Genomic DNA, 19,578 nt, shown 5'->3' with positions numbered 1-19,578 from the left:
CCCTTTCTCTGTGTTCTGTTTTTCATCCTTTCTCTGTGTTCTGTTTTTCATCCTTTGCAAAACCAAGCATGGGGTCAGCTTGGTGGCTGAGCGGGCTAATCCTCTGCGATCACTGGCATCCCATATGGATGATGGCTCATGTGCCTGTTGCTCTACTTTCAATCCAGCTACCTATTCGTGGTGTGGGAAAGCAGTGGAGGATGGCCCAAATCCAGGGACTCCTGTGCCAGATCATCTCAGCTCTGATCATTGCAGCCATTTGGGTAGTGAAGGGAAGGGAGGTCTCTCTCTCTCTCTCTCTCTCTCTCCTCTCTATAAAATCTGCCCTCCCAATAAATACAGATAGATCTTTAAAAATAAAGAAAGAAAAGCAAAACAATCAACTGTTTTGAGCATAGAAGAACATAGAAGAGACCTTTGTGATTTTTAGATGAGAGCTCCAAGGGACAGCTGACCCTTAGCAGATCTCAGTGCCCTGTGGTGACCACACCTCCCTCCTGCAGAGGGTGCTGAGGCCCCGGGAGGGACAGCTGAGTGGCTCAGAGGAGGGGTTCACCCTTGTCACTCGAATCCAGGCAATACATTTTACCAGTGAGGACTCTATAGAGATGAAATTTCCACCTAGGACAAACAAAATGTGTGTCAGAGCAGCAGTTGTGCCCATGGGGCACATGGTGCCCACGGTGCCCATGGCCATGCTGCTTGCCCAGGGCAGTGTAGGATGTTCAGCAATGAATGAATGAGCACAGAGTGAGCGACTAGAAGGAAGGCGCCTCAGGGCCCAGTGTGTGCCAGGCCCCAGGAGAGGCACAGCCTGCACGCTCCTGGGTTCCCAGCTTGGGGCCAGGTCCCTGCTCTGGACACCTGAGCACCCTAGGTCAACCCTGCCAGTTGAGTGTGGTCCTGAAAACCCACCTTCCTCTAATGCATCTGCAAAAGGCAAATTGATGTCTGTTTAAAGCTCTTGCTGGATTTTGTGAATTATACTGCAAGGTTAGTCTTGATAAACAGTACATATTAAGTTCCCATTACATTCAAATACATTTACTTACAAATCTTACCACAGCATATACGTGCAAGAATCATTACATGGTACTCCATAAATGTGTACAATGTTTTGTATTAGTTAAAAGTTATAATTGTTTAAAAATTAAACACGTAGTTACTGGTGCCATGGCACACTAGGCTAATCCTCTGCCTGCAGCATTGGCAACCCATATGGGTCCCAGTTCAAATCCTGGCTGCTCCACTTCCAATCCAGTTAATGCATCAGTGGAAGCAGTGGAGGATGGCCCGAGTGCTTGGGCTCCTGCATCCATCCATGTGGGAGACTGGGAGGAAGCTCCTGGCTCCTAGCTTTGACGTAACCCAGCTGTGACTGTCACAGCATCCATGGAGTGAACCAGTGGATGGAAGAGCTCTCTTGGTCTCTCCTCTGTAATTCTGCTTTTCAAATAAAATAAGTCTATTAAAAATAAATGTATTTTAAAAAATCAAAGCCTATAGATTGAGGCCATTAATAGGCCAATCATGCAAAGACTCTTACAATGAATACCTGCTTCCCCCAATAGTTCTGTTTTCCACATTGTAAGTTAGGGTAACCCAGGAACTGCTTTCTATGCCTTCCTGTAACTTAACTTGAGTGCTGGTGACATGGGCGTTTTTTGTGTGTGTATGTGTTTTTTTCTTTGCATAAACCCATTGAGCTGGACTTCCTGGCACACACACACACACTGTCCTGCAATAAAATGATGATTTCAGTGGCAAAGAGTATCTGTCTTATACTCAGAGTCCTTCAATGCCTCTGCCCTCACGTCCCGGTTACCGTCTTCCTGGTGGTATCAGATCCACAGGGCCCCAGACTTGTCGCTGTCTTCCTCACCTCCTCGCTCTCCATCAGGTACTGGCCCGGTGAGGTAAGACGTCTTGCTCCTGCTCCAGTCATGAGAGGTGCTCAGTACAGAAAAGTATCTGCGATGGTGTTCCACCTCGCGGGCTTGGTGCAGGGGCTAGGATTTGTTGGTATGATGCCATAGTGTGGGAGTGTGTGGGGGGTGCTTTTTTTTTTGCCAGAAATCCTTTGGAAATTTATAACATCATTCACTGACCATACAAAATGATCAATTTAAGGATTAACTCTGGAGCCAGCACAATGGTGTAACAAGCTAATCCTCTACTCACCAGTGCCAGCAGCCCATTGGTGTCCCGGCTGCTTTATTTCCAATCCAGCTCCCTGCAAATGGCCTGAGAAAGCAGCAGAGGATGGTCCAAAGCCTTGGACATTTGCACCTACGTGGGAGACCCAAAAGAGGCTCCTGGCTCCCAGCTTCAGATCAGCCCAGCTCTGGCCATTGGTGCCATTGGGGGAGTAAACCAGTGCATTTAAGTCCTCCCTTTGTTTCTGCTTCTCTCTGTAAAAATTGCCTTTCAAATAAAAACAAATAGAGAAAGGATGAATTAGTCTGCTGTGGGTTTATTGAAGTCCAAGAACTGTGTACAGTTGTCTTACCTAGCCCACAGGCCAACGTTCCCCACCCTGTGGATTAGGCACTCGATTTGTGTTTTTATTTTGTATTATTTTAAAAAAATTATTGGTTTTTATGGGCAAGTCAAGTTTACAGAGAGGAGAGATAGAAAGATTGCAGGTTCACTCCCCAAATGGCTGCAGTGGCCAGAGCTGAGCTCATTTGAAGCTGGGAGCCAGGAACCACGAGCCAGGAGCTTCTTCCTGGCCTCGCACGTGGGTGCAGGGGCCCAAGGACTTGAGCCATCCTCTGCTCCTTTCTTAGTCCATAAGCAGGGAACTGTATCAGAAGCAGAGCAGCCAGAATGGAGGCAACAAACTGGGCAGTGTATACCTCAGCATGGGTGTGGACTGAGTCTGGGATGTACCAGACTGGGCTAGACTCCAGCAGCCACTGATGCTTTTGAGGGTCAGGATGGGTGTAAGATGAGCTGGGCTAGGATTCTACATCTGCTGAACCACACAAGAGCTGAGTCTGCGGGCGGGTGGGCCAGACAGGGCTGGGCTGAAGCACCCATCGGTAAAAGCCGGGATGGATGTGGGCCAGACAGACAAGGCCCGCTGTTTCTGCCAGGGCAGGAGGTGGGCTAAGAGTCTACCAGTGTGCACGATATCTGCCACTGGGAGGAGAGCTGATAGAGCAGCTTGGGGAACTCATCTGTCAGGATGCAATCCCTGCATGTGAGCACAAAAATCAAGATTGGGAGCAACCCAGACCCCCAGGCCAGGTTATGGGACCTACCAGCATATGTGTGAGTCAGGTCTGGGAGCAAGCCAGGCTGGGTGCAGCTTCTCCTCTTCTCTACCTGCTTCCTCTGGAATCAGAAAAAAGAAAAAGGAAGTTGGAAACAATAGTCTCATCCACTTTCTCCCATTCGTCAACTTTTGCCACTTTAATTGGTGGTCCGTATGGGCATGTATCTTTCTCAACTATGCAAACGTCTTCAGAAAAATAAAAGAAACCAAGAAAGAAGTGGAGCTCCTATTGGATGCTGGCACAGCACTTGGAGTATTAGCCTGTTGAGCTACTGCACAGACCCCTAATTAGTGCTTCTAAAATAAGAACTGTGGGACTGGTGCTGTGTACAACAAGTTAAGCCACGGCCTAAGCCAAACATCCTGTACCAGTAGGCGTTCTGGCTGCTCCACTTCCAATCCAACCTCCTGCTAGTGTGCCCGGGAAAACAGTTAAGGACAGCCCAAGTCCTTGGGACCTTGTATCCATTTGGGAGACCCAGAAGAAGCTCCTGGCTCCTGACTTTGGATCAGCTCAGCTCTGGCCGTTGCGGTCACTTGGGGAGTGAATCAGCAGATGGAGGATCTTTCTGTCTTTCCGCATCTCAACATATCTAACTTTCCAATGAAAGTAAATAAATCTTTAAAAAATTTTTTTTTCTGGTTGTGTAATTATATATAAACTTCCCAGGAAACTGAAATCATCCATGACCCTGGTATCCAGAGGTAGGCACTGCTCACATATTGGTTCACACATCCTTTTAAATCATTTGTTGGTGTATATTACATATGTTGATAAACCGTTTTTGTTCCTCAAAGAGTTTTGAAAATGATTCTTACTTATTTGTGGTCAGAACTGTTATAAGAAGTAAAGAATACTTCTTTACGTTTTATGTACAGAAAGCCACGAGAACAAGTTTGTCCACTTGTTTTAAATTTTTTTTAAAGATTTATTTTATTTTTATTACAAAGTCAGATGTACCGAGATGAGAAGAGACAGAGAGGAAGATCTTCTGTCCGATGATTCACTCCCCAAGTGACCGCAATGGCCGGTGCTGTGCCGATCTGAAGCCAGGAGCCAGGAACTTCCTCCAGGTTTTCTACACGGTTGCAGGGTCCCAAAGCTTTGGGCCGTCCTCTACTGCTTTCCCAGGATAGGAAGCAGGGAGCTGGATGGGAAGTGGAGCTGCCAGGGTTAGAACTGGTGCCCATATGGGATCCTGGCGTGTTCAAGGCGAGGACTTTAGCCACTAGGCCATGCCATCAGGCCCATCCACTCGTTTTTCAAAAAAAGATTTATTTATTTACTTGAAAGGCAAAGTGACAGAGATGGGGGGAGGAAGAGACAGAGATCTTCCATCCTTTTGTTCATTTCTTAAATGATCATTAGTGTAGGGGCTGGGCCGAGCTGGACCTGAACTCCATCCGGGTCTCCTGTATGTATAGCAGAAGCCCGTGTGTTTGACCTGTCTTCCACAGCTTTCCCACACTCATTAGCAAGAAGCTGATTGGCAGCAGAGCAGCCAGGATTGGGTCAGTGCTGGCACGTGGGGTGACATTGGCGCAGGCGGTGGCTTAACTGGCTTTGCTGCAATGCTTGTTCTCAGTCATTGGTTTAAAACAGGAAACTCCTTACTCTGAGCAACTCTTGACGTAACTGGTGGTATTTTGATGGCAAGCTGAATGATTGATTCTTTCTGATGTAAGGGTAACAAGAAGACTCTGTCTAAAGGCTTCAAAGTTCTTCGACCTTTTTAAGAGCAAATTGTGCATTTTACGGTTCTCAGAGAATTTGAAACCCATTAAAATCATCTTTTCAGCACCATAATGGGGACGATAAACCACATCATAAAATGGACATTTTTTAATGTTATTACTATCTTCAGGGGGAAGCCTTTTTTGTTTTGTTAATCCTATTACTGGGGCAAATATGCCTTTATTGTGTCCTAGTTGTCTTTCTGAAGGACAAGTACAGTTTGAGTAACGTCACTTAAGAGATGATTTTTATTAAGTACTTGTGGGCTCATTTAATTCATTCCACATCATATAAACCCTCCAATTAGATTTCCCTTTTTTTGCAGATTTATGACCCGGAATGTCAGCCTTCGTCTCTGAGTGAGGTCAGGCTGTCATTCGTGATGCCCGCACCTTTATGCTGAGTTCTGGCAGAATGTGCGGATGGCCCTGCGTGCCAGGCGAGGGGCACCAAGCTCCCCCGCGTCTCCTCTCTCAGGTTGCCATATACTGTGACTCATACAGATGAGTCAGTACAGCTATTTGGCATTGAAGCCAAATGTGTTACAAATGTCATCCCTATGGCATTCACACATGGGCAGAAGCTGTCAATGAAGAAAATCACCCCAAGGATGAACTTTTAACTCATCATTCCTGAAGATTCTAGAAACTCTAGCTTCATAATTGGCTGTGTCATCCTCGAAAGAAACCATTCCAATATTCCTGCTTCATTGAGGGCTAGTAAAGGCAATAAAGGTCCAGGGAACCTTTTTCTTTTGGTAAAATTGGTACCTACAAAGGCTTCCCTGCCTTCGAAGAGTGTTTTTCCATGAGAAGAGCGATGGACTCTCTTCGGGTTAGAAGCTGGGAGTCTGTTCCTGGCAAGTTGGTTCACTGACCGCGGTGAACTTTCCCAGTCCCCTTTGGGATCGGTGACTTGTTTGTCTGGGATTCGATGAGCTGACCTGGCATCTTGGTTGAACTTTGCTTTTATTACGACAAACCTTACCCCTTGCGGGGGGAGTAGACCGTATGTGTGTCTACGTATCAATAAAAAAATCACTGTCTTCTCCATAGTGGGACATGACTTCCATTGATTTTGGTAAATTGACTTAGATTTGTTGGGAAAAAACTGTTAATTCTTGACCAGTAGCTGTTTGCTCACAGCAAAGTTAGACCTCTTGGTACTCTCAACATAAGCACGCTGAGCAGGTCCCGTTACTAAGGCAGGTTCGGAACTTCAGTGTCAGAAATGATGGAGGCAGAATTACTCTCAGCCTTCAGGTTTGTGAATGATAGAAGTGTGAACTGAATGAGTCAGTGTCGCTATGTGAGTTTCAACAGAAATAACGAACATGGACTGCTTTGCCAATTCACGAGAGAGGCTGATTTTACAGCTGAGATGGGATGCTGTATATAGGTCCTTATTTTGTGACTGAGATCGTATCTGTGAAAACGGAGGCTTTAGCAGAGTGTAGGAAAAATTGAGAACAACTTTGTGTTGCCTTTTAACTAATAGAATGTTGACTCTACCAAGTGGATTAAATTTAGCCTCTGCCAGGCAGATTCGTTCTCCTGGAATTGAAAATGGAGCATAGATCTTAGAATTCCGTCCAAGTTTAGATCTGAAACATTCAAACGGTTAAGCTACTGGTCTTTGATTTAAAAAAGAAGAAGAAAAAAACCACCCAATTTCAGTATATAAGTTTGGAATTCACAGAAAACCCTGGAATGTTCCATTTATTTCTTGGATTCTGAACTCTTAAAATTCCTTTTTTTTTTCCCCCAAAAGGTTAACAAAATATTTGGAAATTCTCTAGCTCTTAATCATTCTTTTCCTTTCTCTTCTCTCATTTGGTAGGCCCCAGCTAGTCAGTGTCAGCCTGCGCTGGTTGGAATGATATTCAGACAAAAAGGATTTTGTATCTCGGTTTGTGGCGATGTTGTTTTCCTGTGCATAAGGGGACTTTGGCCTCTGACTTTCAGCAGCTCAGGATTCCCACGCTGGTCTGTGTCCTCAGCCGTGAGAAGTGGACTGGGACAGTCCACCAGAAGCTTCATCAGGAGTTTTAAGAGGAAATGTGGAGAAGCTAAAGGAGTCTGCAGATTTGGAGAGAATTCTTTTCCTAGAAGCGTATGCAGGAGTTGATCCTGGCAGGTTTTCCCGAGAAATGCAATGGAGGTTCTGGCAGAAAGGAATGCCATTTTGTTCATGAAAGTCTCAACTTTGTTTTGAAGAAGAACTGGTTAAATATTCCGAGTGATTTTCATCTCTGGCTCCTGAGGGTCATTCCCTCGGCATTCCGTTCCAGTGTCCGACTCATGAAAGCAGCATGAGTTTGTCATCAACAGGATTCTGATGGTGAACAGACCTTCGTTTCCCTCAGCTTGTGACTTAGCCGAAATAGGTGACAAGTTCCACAAAGAACGGGGAAAAAGAATGTTGTAAGAATACATACTTTCTTTCTTCTTGGATCTTCTTTCGCTGACTTCAGTTTTACTCTGTGGAGGCTGTTTCCTGGATTTTTATGGACAAAATCTTGACTAGAGGAGTCAAAGTTGCATTTGTGTGGGTTTCTGACATATTCCGGGGATGTAGCAGAGTTACTGTATCCCGAAGTTAGCTAAATTTCTGCCTGTTTTGACAAGCTTAGTCCTTTATTATTTATTTATTTATTTATTTTAATCTGAAAGGCAGAGTGACAGAGAGAGAGGTGCCTATGTCTCCTGGTTCATTCCCCACATGACTGCATCTACCAGAGCCAGGCCAGGTTAAAACCAGAAGCCAGAAACTCTATCCAGGTCTCCCCGTGAATGATAGGGGCCGAAACACTTGGGGGCCATCATCTACTACCTTCCCAGCTTCATTCACAGGAAGTTGGACAGAAGAAGATGAGCAGGCAGAACTAAAACCACTGCTCCAATACGGGATGCCGACATCAACAGTAGCAACCCTTGATCTTCTTATGTTAAAAAAAAAATAGGAAAAAACGTGCCAATTAAACCTTCCCAGAAAGTAATACTGGCTAACCAGAAGGCTCAATATATTTGAGTTATCTACTTCTCAATAGCCCGTGGTTTTCTATCTTGGCTGCCTATCAGGATCTGCCCCTGAAAGAGCTAACAGAGCGGCCTTGGCCGCGACCCAGGCATCAGTAGTGTTGAAAGATGCCCAGGTAGATCCAAGGTGCAGCCTGAGGTGAGAGCCTTTCTTCTGGGTTTATTAATTTGTTTGAAGTACGTGATAACCTACTCTGCAGTTGATCCAAAAGCATTAAGCTTTGGATAACACACCATGGTGAAGATGGCCTTCAAGGGTGAATTGGGATCAGCTTGGCATTTGCCTCTCCCGGCACCAGTTTCGATAACTTAAATAGATGTTTTACTGTGGTCTGTAGTTTCATTCTGGCTTAGGCATTAACTTTTAACACTTGATAGCATTATAGTGATTTTCTGTATCATACCAAGAAACCAACGAATTCAAATTTTCAGTCGAATCAGTTGGATTTCAATGGCTGTGTGATGGGCAGACTCTTCAGTTTGATTTTGAGCTACTGATTCTCCGTTGACAGGATGTAGAGTTTATGAATCTGAAGTGCTATGAATTGGGGTGAATAGTACCACTTGCTTAGGAGAAAGAGCTTTCTAGAAATTCAGTCCTGCTTTCTGGATCTTGGTAAGGCTACTTTGTTAGTATGCTGTTTTGAGAATTTGGTTATGTAGGTGTGGACATCTTTGCATCTCACACATTCATGAGAACAGATCTGGCCTGGTAGAAGGGGGCTAAAACGGGAATGACAGCATTCACCCTAGTTTTTGTTCACAGTATTCCTTAGGAGACTTAACCTAGGTCATTCATTTATTCAATGAATCTGTGGTTTCCTGAGAGCCAGCTAGGAGCTGGGGAACAGCCTGGCCGGGAAGGACCCCAGGAATGAAGGTGTGTGCCCTGGAAGGGGTCAGCACATGTAATAAGTAGCATTGCGCTTTCATGTTGTGAAGGCTGTGAAGAGGGCTACCTCCTTTGCGTGCCCATGCCTCGCCACCTGCCACATAATGCAGAAGGGGCTACAGTGCGTCCGTGCTGGTTATAGGAATGCATGAATCACATGATTTATTCCCTTGAAAATCGGTGTTACTCTAGATCTGTTTTCTTCAAACAAGTTGACATGAGTGAAGTTTGGATGCCACTTCATTTCCACTGGCATAAAGATCAAATGTGGTCATCTGACTGCAGAGTCTTTCAGATGGACCAGTGGTCAGCTTTTCAGCTATAGTCCAGTTCATCATCATCTCAGTAACACCAGAAGTGTCTGGTTTGGGCTGACATCCTTTTTGTATTTGGGATTAATCAGAAGCCCAGTACTTCCTTTGGGAAGTAAGATAAATTCTTTCCTTGGCATCCTTTCCTTTTTCCCATTATGTTTTCCCAAAACGAAAACAAAACCACTTCTTAAGTGTGATTTCAGAGAGCTGGAGTTTGTCTTCCTGCCTCACAGGACAGGCGAGTGTAGCTATAGCCATGCCTCTCCCATGTGGCCTGGTCACACCTAATGCACAGATTTTCTCCCCTGTGCTGGTGGATGTGCTCCCGGGCTGTGCCCACGTGGGGGTAGAAGCCAGGCAGGAAGCTTCTGTTGCTTGCTTTTTCTCTTCTCTCTCTGGACAAGTGAACTCTTGAACGTTGCAATACTCCATTGCAAGCATAGGCAGAAATCTCCACCCCCCTCACCCCCGGACTCAAATCCTCTTCACAAAAAATTATGTGTGATGGGCAGAGTGTTTAGTTTGATTTTGAGCTATGAATCCCCATCGGAAGTATATAGAAGGATAGTGGGGTGCCCATATCCCTCAGGGTAAGAGCAGACTTGCAGTGTACCCCATTCGGGGATTGCACAGCTGGAGGAGGCCTCTGTGTGCAGATGCTGTCCAGTCCTCGAGCTGGAGAATGAAGGGCTGGAGCTAAAAGCACCCAGGACTGCATCCAGGGCTACCACTGCTGTTGTAGGGTTCTGAAGGCTGAAGAAGCTGTGCTTCCCCCACATTGATGGGGAACCTGGACTCTCCCTGAGGCTCCATCTAGTACTGAGTGTCATGTGCTATGTATGTGGGCCCTACCAGTGCTAGTGGGTGCTCTGGGGAAAATGGTGCTGGTCAGAATGCAAATTAGTGTGCATTATTTTTTTTTTAAGATTTTATTTTTATTGAAAGGCGGATATACAGAGAGGAGAGACAGAGAGGAAGATCTTCCGTCTGATGATTCACTCCCCAAGTGAGCACAACGGCCGATGCTATGCCAATCCGAAGCCAGGAGCCTCTTCTGGGTCTCCCACATGGGTGCAGGGTCTCAAAGCTTTGGGCCGTCCTCGACTGCTTTCCTGGGCCACAGGCAGGGAGCTGGATGGGGAAGCGGGGCTGCTGGGATTAGAACCGGCACCCATATGGGATCCCGGGCGTGCAAGGCGAGGACCTTAACCACTGTGCCACCGCACCAGGCCCAAGTGTGCATTGTTAAATAGACATAGACACTTTTGGTACCTCATGTGTAGAATTGTGTCATTCCTTTGATCTTCAGTTGCTTACATTGATAGTATGTTCATTTGTTAACTTGAAGTCCTCTGAAAGAGAATTTTATTTCCAAATGTTGATCTATACAGATTTCAGAGGCCCTGTGTGCAGTGAAGCATACAGGATCTTGGATGTGGGCCTCATCCTATTTCTAGAATGCTCCAATGAGTGGCTCGGCATGACGGTTTCTTAGGTGGTGCGGAATGCTGTGTTAAACAATATAGGCTGAATGCCTACCCCTGCCTGGCATTGCACCTAGCTGTTCTTAATCATGAGCTCACTGAACACCACAATTTTGCCCAGATTTTTCGCCACAAGATAGTGGCACATTAGAAATCAGGATTATGAGTCTTCTCCAGCCAAGCCATACTCCTGAGTTTTCCTGAGTCCCTGCTGCTGCTGCCCAGACTCCCTGCCTCCTTGGAAAGGCGGGAAGCCATCAGGGATGTCTTCCAACAGAGCAACACAGCTCCCCAGCCACGCCTGACGCCGAGCAGGCAGTGGAAAGAAAGCAGCAGTGTTGCACGTGTTGTGGGTTGATATGGTGTGGCGGAGTGATAGTACACTGACAATTTCAACTCAAGAGCACCATGCTGGCTTGCACTGACTGCTCCGTGTTTACTTATTGTACTTTTTCAGAGTGCAAATTCACCTGCACCAGCGGTAAATGCTTATATCTCGGTTCGCTGGTCTGTAACCAACAGAACGACTGTGGGGACAACAGTGATGAAGAGAACTGTCTCCTGGTGACCGAGCATCCGCCTCCAGGCATCTTCAACTGTAAGTGCCCCACCCTCCACTTGCCTTCGTGGTGCTGGATCTGGTTGTTGCTACAGTCTGCAGGAGGGCCAAGGGTGCTGTGCTGTGCTGGTTTTTGGTGTTTTTGTGAACAGTTGTTTTCTCAGGATAGAAAGCATGTTGAGTTCTGTTGTGTCTTCAGATGTAGTCGGTGGTACTTTTTTTTTTTTTTTTTGACTGGGCTTTTTTTTAACATAATGGAGGAACACTGATTCCAGTTATTCTTCCTACTATTGTGTTGAACTTTTCTGGAGTACATTGGAAGTTAAATAAGAAAGATAAGTGAAGGGCCTGAAACTAATCAAGAAAGGAGAAATATCAATATGGGACTTGTCAAGGCTCTGATGTGTGTGTTTTACTGTTCTTCTTGTTTCTTCCATATTGCATCAGTTCTGAAGGGTTTCTTACATGGGTGCATGCCTGTGGCCGTGACGTTGAGCATTGCTCACTTTAAGAAGGTGACATCAGAGTTAGAATTTCATTTGCTTTTGGGAGTGCCGTTCTTACGAGAAGGCAGGAGTGGAAAGGCAGCCTAGAAACCCTGCCAGACTTTTTCCAGGTGGCAATGGCCTGTTTGTCACTAGGGGGCATGGGCAGAGGGCGATGGTCTTGCAATGGGGTGTCTTGGTGGGTGTTGTTTGCTGTGCAGACCCTCTCCCAGGGGTCTCCCTGCTGATGGCATGTTTAACTTCTTGCTGCCATGTTATTGGCATGATGTGGGGAGTTGTGTTTGCTGCAGATCTCATAGATTCTGTTCTGGAAACAAGACCACGTGAATGCCGGTGACAAAAACACAAGAATGGGAGAGGATGTAAAGAAGCCATATTCACTGTTCCCAATGTGTTTTGATATCAAGACCAAGCCCCCATGTAAAATGACTATGCTCGAGTGAGTCATCTGCTGCTGATGCCTGCTGACTTCAAGCATCTCATAGTGCCATTTTCTGGCAGTTGTGTCCATTTGCACCTGAAGAAGTTGGTTCTCAGAGGTTTGGGTTAAGAGAGGGTTTTGTTGGCAGTGGGTCCATCTTGTCCTCAGGCCACTGGAACTGGAGCTCCCCTCACACAGGCTGCAGCTCTGGTTCTCCTTGTTGGCCTTGTGTCTTGAGTTGGCCTTGTGGTTTCATTCTCTGGTGTTCTACCAAGTGCGTGTGAGCCTACTGGGGGAATGGGAGGAAGGCTACAAGGCCCAAGGGGAGGACTTGGAGCCCAGTGGGAACAAGGACTAGCAGCCATGTGCCGGAAGACCAAGAGGCAAAAGGACCCTTCTTGCCTGCCTTCCCCGTGGAAAGAAGACTGTCTTTTTAGTGGGGATGTGATGCTGGGCTATGGCCCTGGTCCGTATGTAGCAGTCAACATGATATTTAACTCCTGGAAAAAGTTGTTTGCACAGTGGGAGTATGAGAATGGTTCCCAAGAGCATCGTGTGAGACCATCCACAGAAACACTTACACTAGAACCTTCCAAGAGTGGCTTTGTATAGGTTGGCTAGACTTGAGCTGGGCGGCGTCTTGGAAGAATAACACGAAGGTTGTTTGTTTTCTTTCTTTCTTTTTTTTTTTTTTTTTTTTGGACTGGAGTCAAAGCAAGCATGACTTGTGGTCAGCTGTGGAGAGAATATTGGGATGGGTGTGGAAGTTCTGAGAAGCAAGCCTGTGGCCTCTACCTGGCCACTTGATGGCCTCTCTGTGCCTTAAAGGTGCTTAGGGATCACACAGGGTCTTCCATTGAGGACCTTCCTTTCTGGTCTCTTTTCTTCTCCCTGTCCCTTGTCCCTGTCTCTTCTTCCCTGGTTCCAAGGACTTGTCTCTAGATATCTTTTAATAATAACAACAACAGCATGGTGACTCAATGGCTAAGTCCTCACCTTACAAGGGCTGGAATCCTATGCGGGTACCAGTTCACTTCCCATCCTTCCCATCCTTCCTCTTTATGGCCTGGGAAAGCAGTAGAGTATGGCCAAAGCCTTGTGGCCCTGCACCTGCGTGGGAGATTTGTAAGAAGCTGGTGGCTCCAGGCTTCAGATCAGTTCAGCTCTGGCCATGTGGTCATTTGAGAAGTGAACCAAAGATGGTAGATCTTGTCCTCTGTCTCTCCCCTCTATAAATCTGCTTTTCCAATGTAAATAAATAAATAAATAAATAAATCCTAATTAAAAAAAGAAACAGGCAAAATTCCTTCTCTTTGCTGTAGAAATCTGAGTTTTCAATCTTCAGGCCTTCAATCAAATGGATGAGGTTCCTTTAGGGAGTGAATGATCATAGATATTAATCATATCTGTGTAATACTTGCACATCAGTATCAAGGTTAGTGTTTGAACAAATAACTGGTTACCAGAGCTTGGTCAGGGTGACATAAAATTACTTACCACACCAAATTATGGAATTAAAAATGAAGATGGTGGCTACCCCTTGAAGGCAGGGGTTTAGAGATCACAGGACACTGATGGTGGTTGGGCAGCTGTGTTAACTGTGTAGTTCAGATTGGGCAGTTGTTGGTGTTTCACACAGTTCAGGCTAGGAAGAGCAGGCTGCTGTTATGCCTTGAGTCGGGGGTAGGTGTGATCACAGAGGCACTTTGGGCACCAGAGAGGCTTATTCCAATTGGACCAGCAGAACAGGGACTTCCTGGAAGTGATGTGCTGGACAGCAGGAGAGAGAATACAGGACCAGGGCCTGAACCAGCAGGAGTGTGGAGCAGCAGCCAAGACTGGCATTGGCTGCAGGCTGATCTGAGGGGAGGCAGGAGCTGGGGGCAATGAGAGGTGACAGCTGGGAGAGTGGGGCCCAGGGAGGAGCCACATCTCTGCTTCTGGGGCACTTGGGGTGCCTGACACTGGCATTGCCCCACCCAGGCTTTCCTCTGTGAACCGCTGCCCACCATGCCTGCTCTAGGTCCATGAGCCCCGTGGCACTGCATCCTCAAATTCCCTTGGCCCCAAGTTGGTGGGCAAAGCAGAACTCTCCCAGCTTCCCAGAAGTGACCAATGAGGAGTCAGCGTAACCTGGGAAGAGCGGTGTGCGCCCAGAGTCTTGGCCGACCTTCCCTGGGCAATGGCTGCTGAGATGGGTGTCACTGGACCTCGCCAGGGAAGACAAGGTTGAAAAGCAGCTGGCTGGCAGTGGCAGCGGCTCTTCCTTTTGAGCCTCAGTGGAATTTCCAATTAGCTGAGAGGCTCTGATTCAGGAAAGTGGGGAGCGGAGTGCGCACATCTAACCTTACTCGGGTGGGATGGGGTGGGGTGGGGGAAGGGGAACCGCTACTTTCTCCACAGGAGGCCTCATAAAGCTGATTCTCAGAATCAAATGAACGGGAGCTAATCAAATGTATCCAATTAAGCCAGCATCTTAACTTTACCACCGTTTGCCAAAAGGAACTCCCTTATCCCCTAAAGGTCATTTAAGGTAATAACAGCCACATCTGGTACCATTCAACGTAGTGCAATCCAAGCTACTGGTCTTCCCTTCCAAACCAGCACATCCCATCTTCCTCATGTCCCTTCCACAAAGGGTCAGGCACCGTGCTAATCAGCGAGGCCCAAGACACAAGGCACCTTGGGGCCACCTGCCATAATCCTGCCTCCTCCGAGGTATCGTGCTTGTTGAGTACTTTGGGACCAGGTTTTCTCCATGAGCAGGGCTCATAGATATCTGACATCTCTTTGTATCTCAGTGAGTATCCTCAGTCATGCCCCAACATGATCAGATCCCGTGCTAGAGTTTGTTCCCCAGGTCTGTCTCCTAAGTGTCTGTGTTGATTTGTTCTGTTTGAACCCAGGATCCAAAGGGAGTGCCAAGCAGCATGGTGGAATGATGTGCTCTGTGCCCCTTCAAGTTTGCACAGTTCTTCCTGCAAGCCTGCCTCTCCTCCCCTTCCTCTTCTCCCTCCTTGTCCTTTCCTCTTATGATTGCTGCCTGCCCTATGCCATGCGCTGTGCTCCCTGCTTTCCCAGGGAGTCATTGCATCTGCGCTTCTGTCCCTTGTCATCCTGCCACTAGATCTAGGGTTCTGGAGAGATCAAATATGAATGGTGTGTATGTGTGTGGAGAGAGAGAAAGAACGAGAGAGAAAGAGAGAGAGACTGCTTGCCAGGTTCCTCTGTCAGTCATTAGGGGCTTGCTTGCAAAACGCTCATACCCAGTTCTTCTCCCTTCTCCATCCCCTAATGGCATGCACCCATAAAGACACAACTTGCTGTCACCTACGTGATGGCCCTGATGCGCATGTTGTCTGGCAGCCAGTTTGCTCACCAGTGACAAACTTTCCTCCTCTTCTTTGGAGATACCTCACAATGCCCTCTTGGTGTGTTATCGTCAACTGACATGTATTTTCCTGAAGACACTGAGTTGCTCCAGAAGCATCCTGTGCTTCCGTTGGGTAGCCAGCTCCCAGGTCCTTTCAGAGCTCAGGGCTAACCCATGGCCTGCTAAATACCAAATGGGTGCTGCCCCGGGCATTTAGGGGAGAGTCCCACCTCCTGGCACTGGCTGGTGCACCCTGTTGCGCATCTGCTTCTCTCTTCCTTTTCCTCCATACCCTTCCAGCAGTCTCCTAGCCCTTTGCCTGACCTACCTAGACATGGCCCCCAGAAGTTCCTTTTTCCTGCCCCAGGCATTTCTCTGCTATATTCACCACACTCTCCAGGTCTTTCTGATCGCTCCCAGGCCTAGTCTCCGCTCAGACCTCAGCACCTCAGAGTCAGTCCCTTCTCCCACCTGCCTGCACTGCTGTCCTTGTCTGTCCTGCTTACCTTGACCCTGCCCCCCTCCCCTCTTCCACTTCCTCCCACTGCTGTTTGCCACCCAGACAGCTTCTTTCCTTCCTGACCAGGCTCTCTTTCCTGGCTGCCTTTGCCAAATGTGCTTGTTCATTGCCTAGACTGGGAGACTCCCCACCCCTCTCCCTTCCCATTCTTCCTTCACGGTCTTCCCTGTTGTGAAGTCAGCCAGCCACTTTGGGAGGCTCGTAGCACCCTTGGGATTGCAGGTCTCTTGGAAATTGGTTTCTCGGGCATCTTAGCTGTCCCTTCTCTGGGTGGCTCCCCCGTTTTCCAGGGGCTGCCCTTGGCTCCATAGTGCTGAGTCCTTAGATGAGACCCAGGTAACCCCAGACATCACACAATGGTGTCATAGTCATTCCCACAGCCTCACTTCCAGCCCTGTCTGAGGGATCCAGCTGCTTGTAAGGCCTCTTCCAAGCCACTACAGCCTGGGCCTCAGTGTTGAGCTGTTTATTTCTGCCCTCCACCTCCAGGCAGCTCCTCTCTGGGTACTTTGTCTTAGTCACTTCATACGAGTTCTGTTGGAGTTGCTCACCCTTCCTCGCCCTACCCCATGAGCGTTTGGCAATGTCGGTTCTGTCTATGTTTCTTTTGCACAGTGTCATTGCCACTGGGTGCTAAGCTCTGCCATGCTTACGCCTTTGGCAGCCTTGACACTTGGAGCAGCGTTTACTGTTTGTAGTGGTAAAGGACCAGCTGGAAACCATTTTTCTTCATCTGTTACCTCTTAGCATCCTGTGCACATAGCTTTCAGGTGAATGGTGCCTGGGAGATTTCTTCAGGAGTCGTAGAACCTGCCATGGCATGTGGCATATGTGGCCCGCGGAGTGCAGCTCAGTCAGCATTTGCTGAGTCGATGAGTGGCTGTCAGTATTTTCGGAAACTGATATATGGCCAGAGGATGAAAAAGACTTTTGTCTGTGTGGGCTGTGTTCTTCTTGGGACAGCTTTCAGCATAGGACAGAGAGTTGAAATATGCCCCCCCAGATTGCCTGTCCCTGCCGTGTGAACTTGGTGATCATGGGTGCCTACTAACTGAAGGATAAGCCTGCTCTGGGGTGTTTGTTCTGGAGTTGGCATATGAGAAGCTTCTGTGGTACTCTCTCACTGGCCGAGGTTCCCCAGGGCAGCCACCCTTCAAGGACAGATATTTGGCTTCTGAATCCCCTTAGCACTCTCTTGGAAGGGCCGTACCTGCCAGGTCCAGGAGAAATGTGAGCTGCACCTTCTGGGCCCTGAAGAAGCAATGGCTGCGTGGGTGTGCAGGAGTGTGAGTCTGTGGTTTGTGTGTGCACACAAGTGGGTGAGTTTCCGTCAGGTCTGTTGTGCATGAGTCTGTGAGTATGAGTGTGTGTGATGTGTGCATTGGCAAGCGGGTGGGTTTGCAGGAGTGTAAGCATGTGGTGTGTGTAGTTCAGTGTGTATGGAGGTGGAGTTTCAGTTGCCTGCGGGTTCCCATTTTGTGCACCTGCAGGTGCAAAAGAATAAGTAATTGGGTTCCCAGGCTGTAAACTACAACACAGGACTTACCAGGTACCAAGTTCCATTGCTACAGCCGCCACCACCCACCAACCGAAGCTGTAGGCAGCTTGCTTTCTTTCCTCACTTGCAAAATAAGGATGACGATGGGTATCTCCCTCCAAAGCCTGTTCCAAGGCTTCCCATTGCACAGGTTGGAGCAGGGTGGGGATGAGATGGGAAAGGAGCTGTGTTTGCCATAGGCGCATCATCTCATTTCTCCCTCTCAGCCATCCTGCAGGCTTTCCTGAGAATGCAATACCCAGCCAGCTCAGGTCACTTACTTACCTGGAGGTCACTGCTAGAGCACACAGCTGCTGGGGCATTGAACTTGGGCTGTGTCTTGCATCTTTTCCTTTTAGTGTCTGATGTTTTCGTTTTCCTCTCATGATATTTGTCTCAGAAAAGGGATTTGCTCAACAATTCCTGAAAGGTTTATAGGGTCAGAGTGGTGATCAGGCCAACAGCCTGCAATCCTGAGAGGCTGAAAAAGCCAGGAGCTGTTGTCAAATTGATGCGAAGACCACAATCATTTTGGCTCCGTGCTGGATTGTCGAGTAGATTTGTAAAGATTAGCCTCAGCACCCCCACACTGTCAGGGCTCATTGATTTTGTCAGGTCCCTTGGGGCTTCCTCCTCTAATTGATAACCCATCCCTTCTTCGATTCTGTCTGTCCACATACTGCCTGTGTGACCTGGGGCAGGCACCTGCCACTCCGTTTTACTTTTCTCGTCGGGAGGATGGGTGCAGTGACCTGTGAAGCTGAGAGAACTGGACCAACTGGACTGCTGCCACGATGCTCTCTCTCTTCACTGGCGGGGACCCTGCAGAGCACACCTTGGCCAGACACCAATGTTTAGCTCGCAGACCCTCTGGCATGACCCTCTGCAGCCCCCTCAGGCCCTTCTCAGCTGGCCCCGTGGGTGGGTGGGTGGGTGCCTGTCTGCCAGTCTGTGGTATTGTCTAGGAGTGTGGTGGCGGCGAGGCAGGATAAGAGTCTGAATCTTCCAGCTGCCTCGTTCTGACTTTCTGCAATCTTAGTGCAATGGCAGGGACCACTTGCAGCGAGTCAGGCTGCCCTACAGAGCAGCCTATGTCCTTTGCACAGGCTCACCATGCCTACTTTTGCAACTTAAGAATTCCTAGCAGAAAACTTATGGATGAGTGTGAAAATCATCTGAAGTAGTAGATAGTTTAAAAAGGTCCAGTGGGGCGATATGTTTCTCTGGACTCCTCTGGGAGCCCTACCGGCTCAGGTTGTGGTGGTAGGGGGGGCACAGGCAACAAACTTCCACCTGGGTACCTGGTGTGGGGAGAGCCCCCCAGGGGGGAGACACCCACAGCCCAGGCTCCAGCTCCCCTGTCCCCAACCCATGCCCTTTCCCTTTTTGATTTGTTGCCTTCCTTTCCCTGAGATGCTCTTGTGATCAATTAAAATTGTGTAGGGTCTTGAACCTTCATTCTGCTTGTTCAAGTAAACAAAGGCAGAGAACAAACGGGAGGGAGAGTTTTAATAAACCCCAGGCATCATTTCCTCCTGCTGTGACACTAAATTTACACAGATAAAAACAACCCTTTAGATTTACATTTTGATTCTGTTATGGCTTTCATGTGTGCAGGGCTGTCCCACTTCAGATGAAATTTATCCACTTCTTTAAATATTTAGTAGTCTAGTGTGGATGTTAATGAAAGTCTGGTGGTGCTATTTTGAGAATTGCAACAATGATAGTAATTTTCAGTGTCAGATTCCTGCTTTGCAAAGGGAAAAAGGGATAGGAGGAGGAGGAGGGGGAAAAAAAATGGTTTCAGTTCTAATAGAGTTTGCCATCCGCTGGGCCGTGCCAGACAGATGGGTCATGAATACTGTCTAGACGCTCTCTGCCTGAGCGATGCCCCGGTCTCTAAGGACACGCATCGAGAC

The 19,578-nt window shown here is 47.8% G+C and overlaps 1 protein-coding gene across 4 annotated transcripts in view; it reads left to right on the top strand.

Moving 5' to 3' along the window:
- LDLRAD4 (low density lipoprotein receptor class A domain containing 4) overlaps window positions 1-19,578 on the top strand; it is a 329,039-nt gene that overhangs the window by 169,171 nt on the left and 140,290 nt on the right. For all 4 annotated transcript variants that reach the window (XM_040994855.1, XM_040994853.1, XM_040994857.1 and 1 more), the window contains one exon: window positions 11,201-11,341. In XM_040994855.1, coding sequence (XP_040850789.1) covers window positions 11,201-11,341 — 141 coding nt within the window. The remainder of the gene's footprint in view (window positions 1-11,200; window positions 11,342-19,578) is intronic.

Source organism: Ochotona curzoniae, unplaced genomic scaffold (assembly GCF_017591425.1).
Source record: "Ochotona curzoniae isolate NIBS_2020 unplaced genomic scaffold, NIBS_Ocur_1.0 contig_908, whole genome shotgun sequence".
NCBI lineage: Eukaryota > Metazoa > Chordata > Mammalia > Lagomorpha > Ochotonidae > Ochotona > Ochotona curzoniae.
The sequence above is the reverse complement of the archived record's forward strand: the minus strand, read 5'-3'. Positions and strand labels throughout refer to the sequence as shown.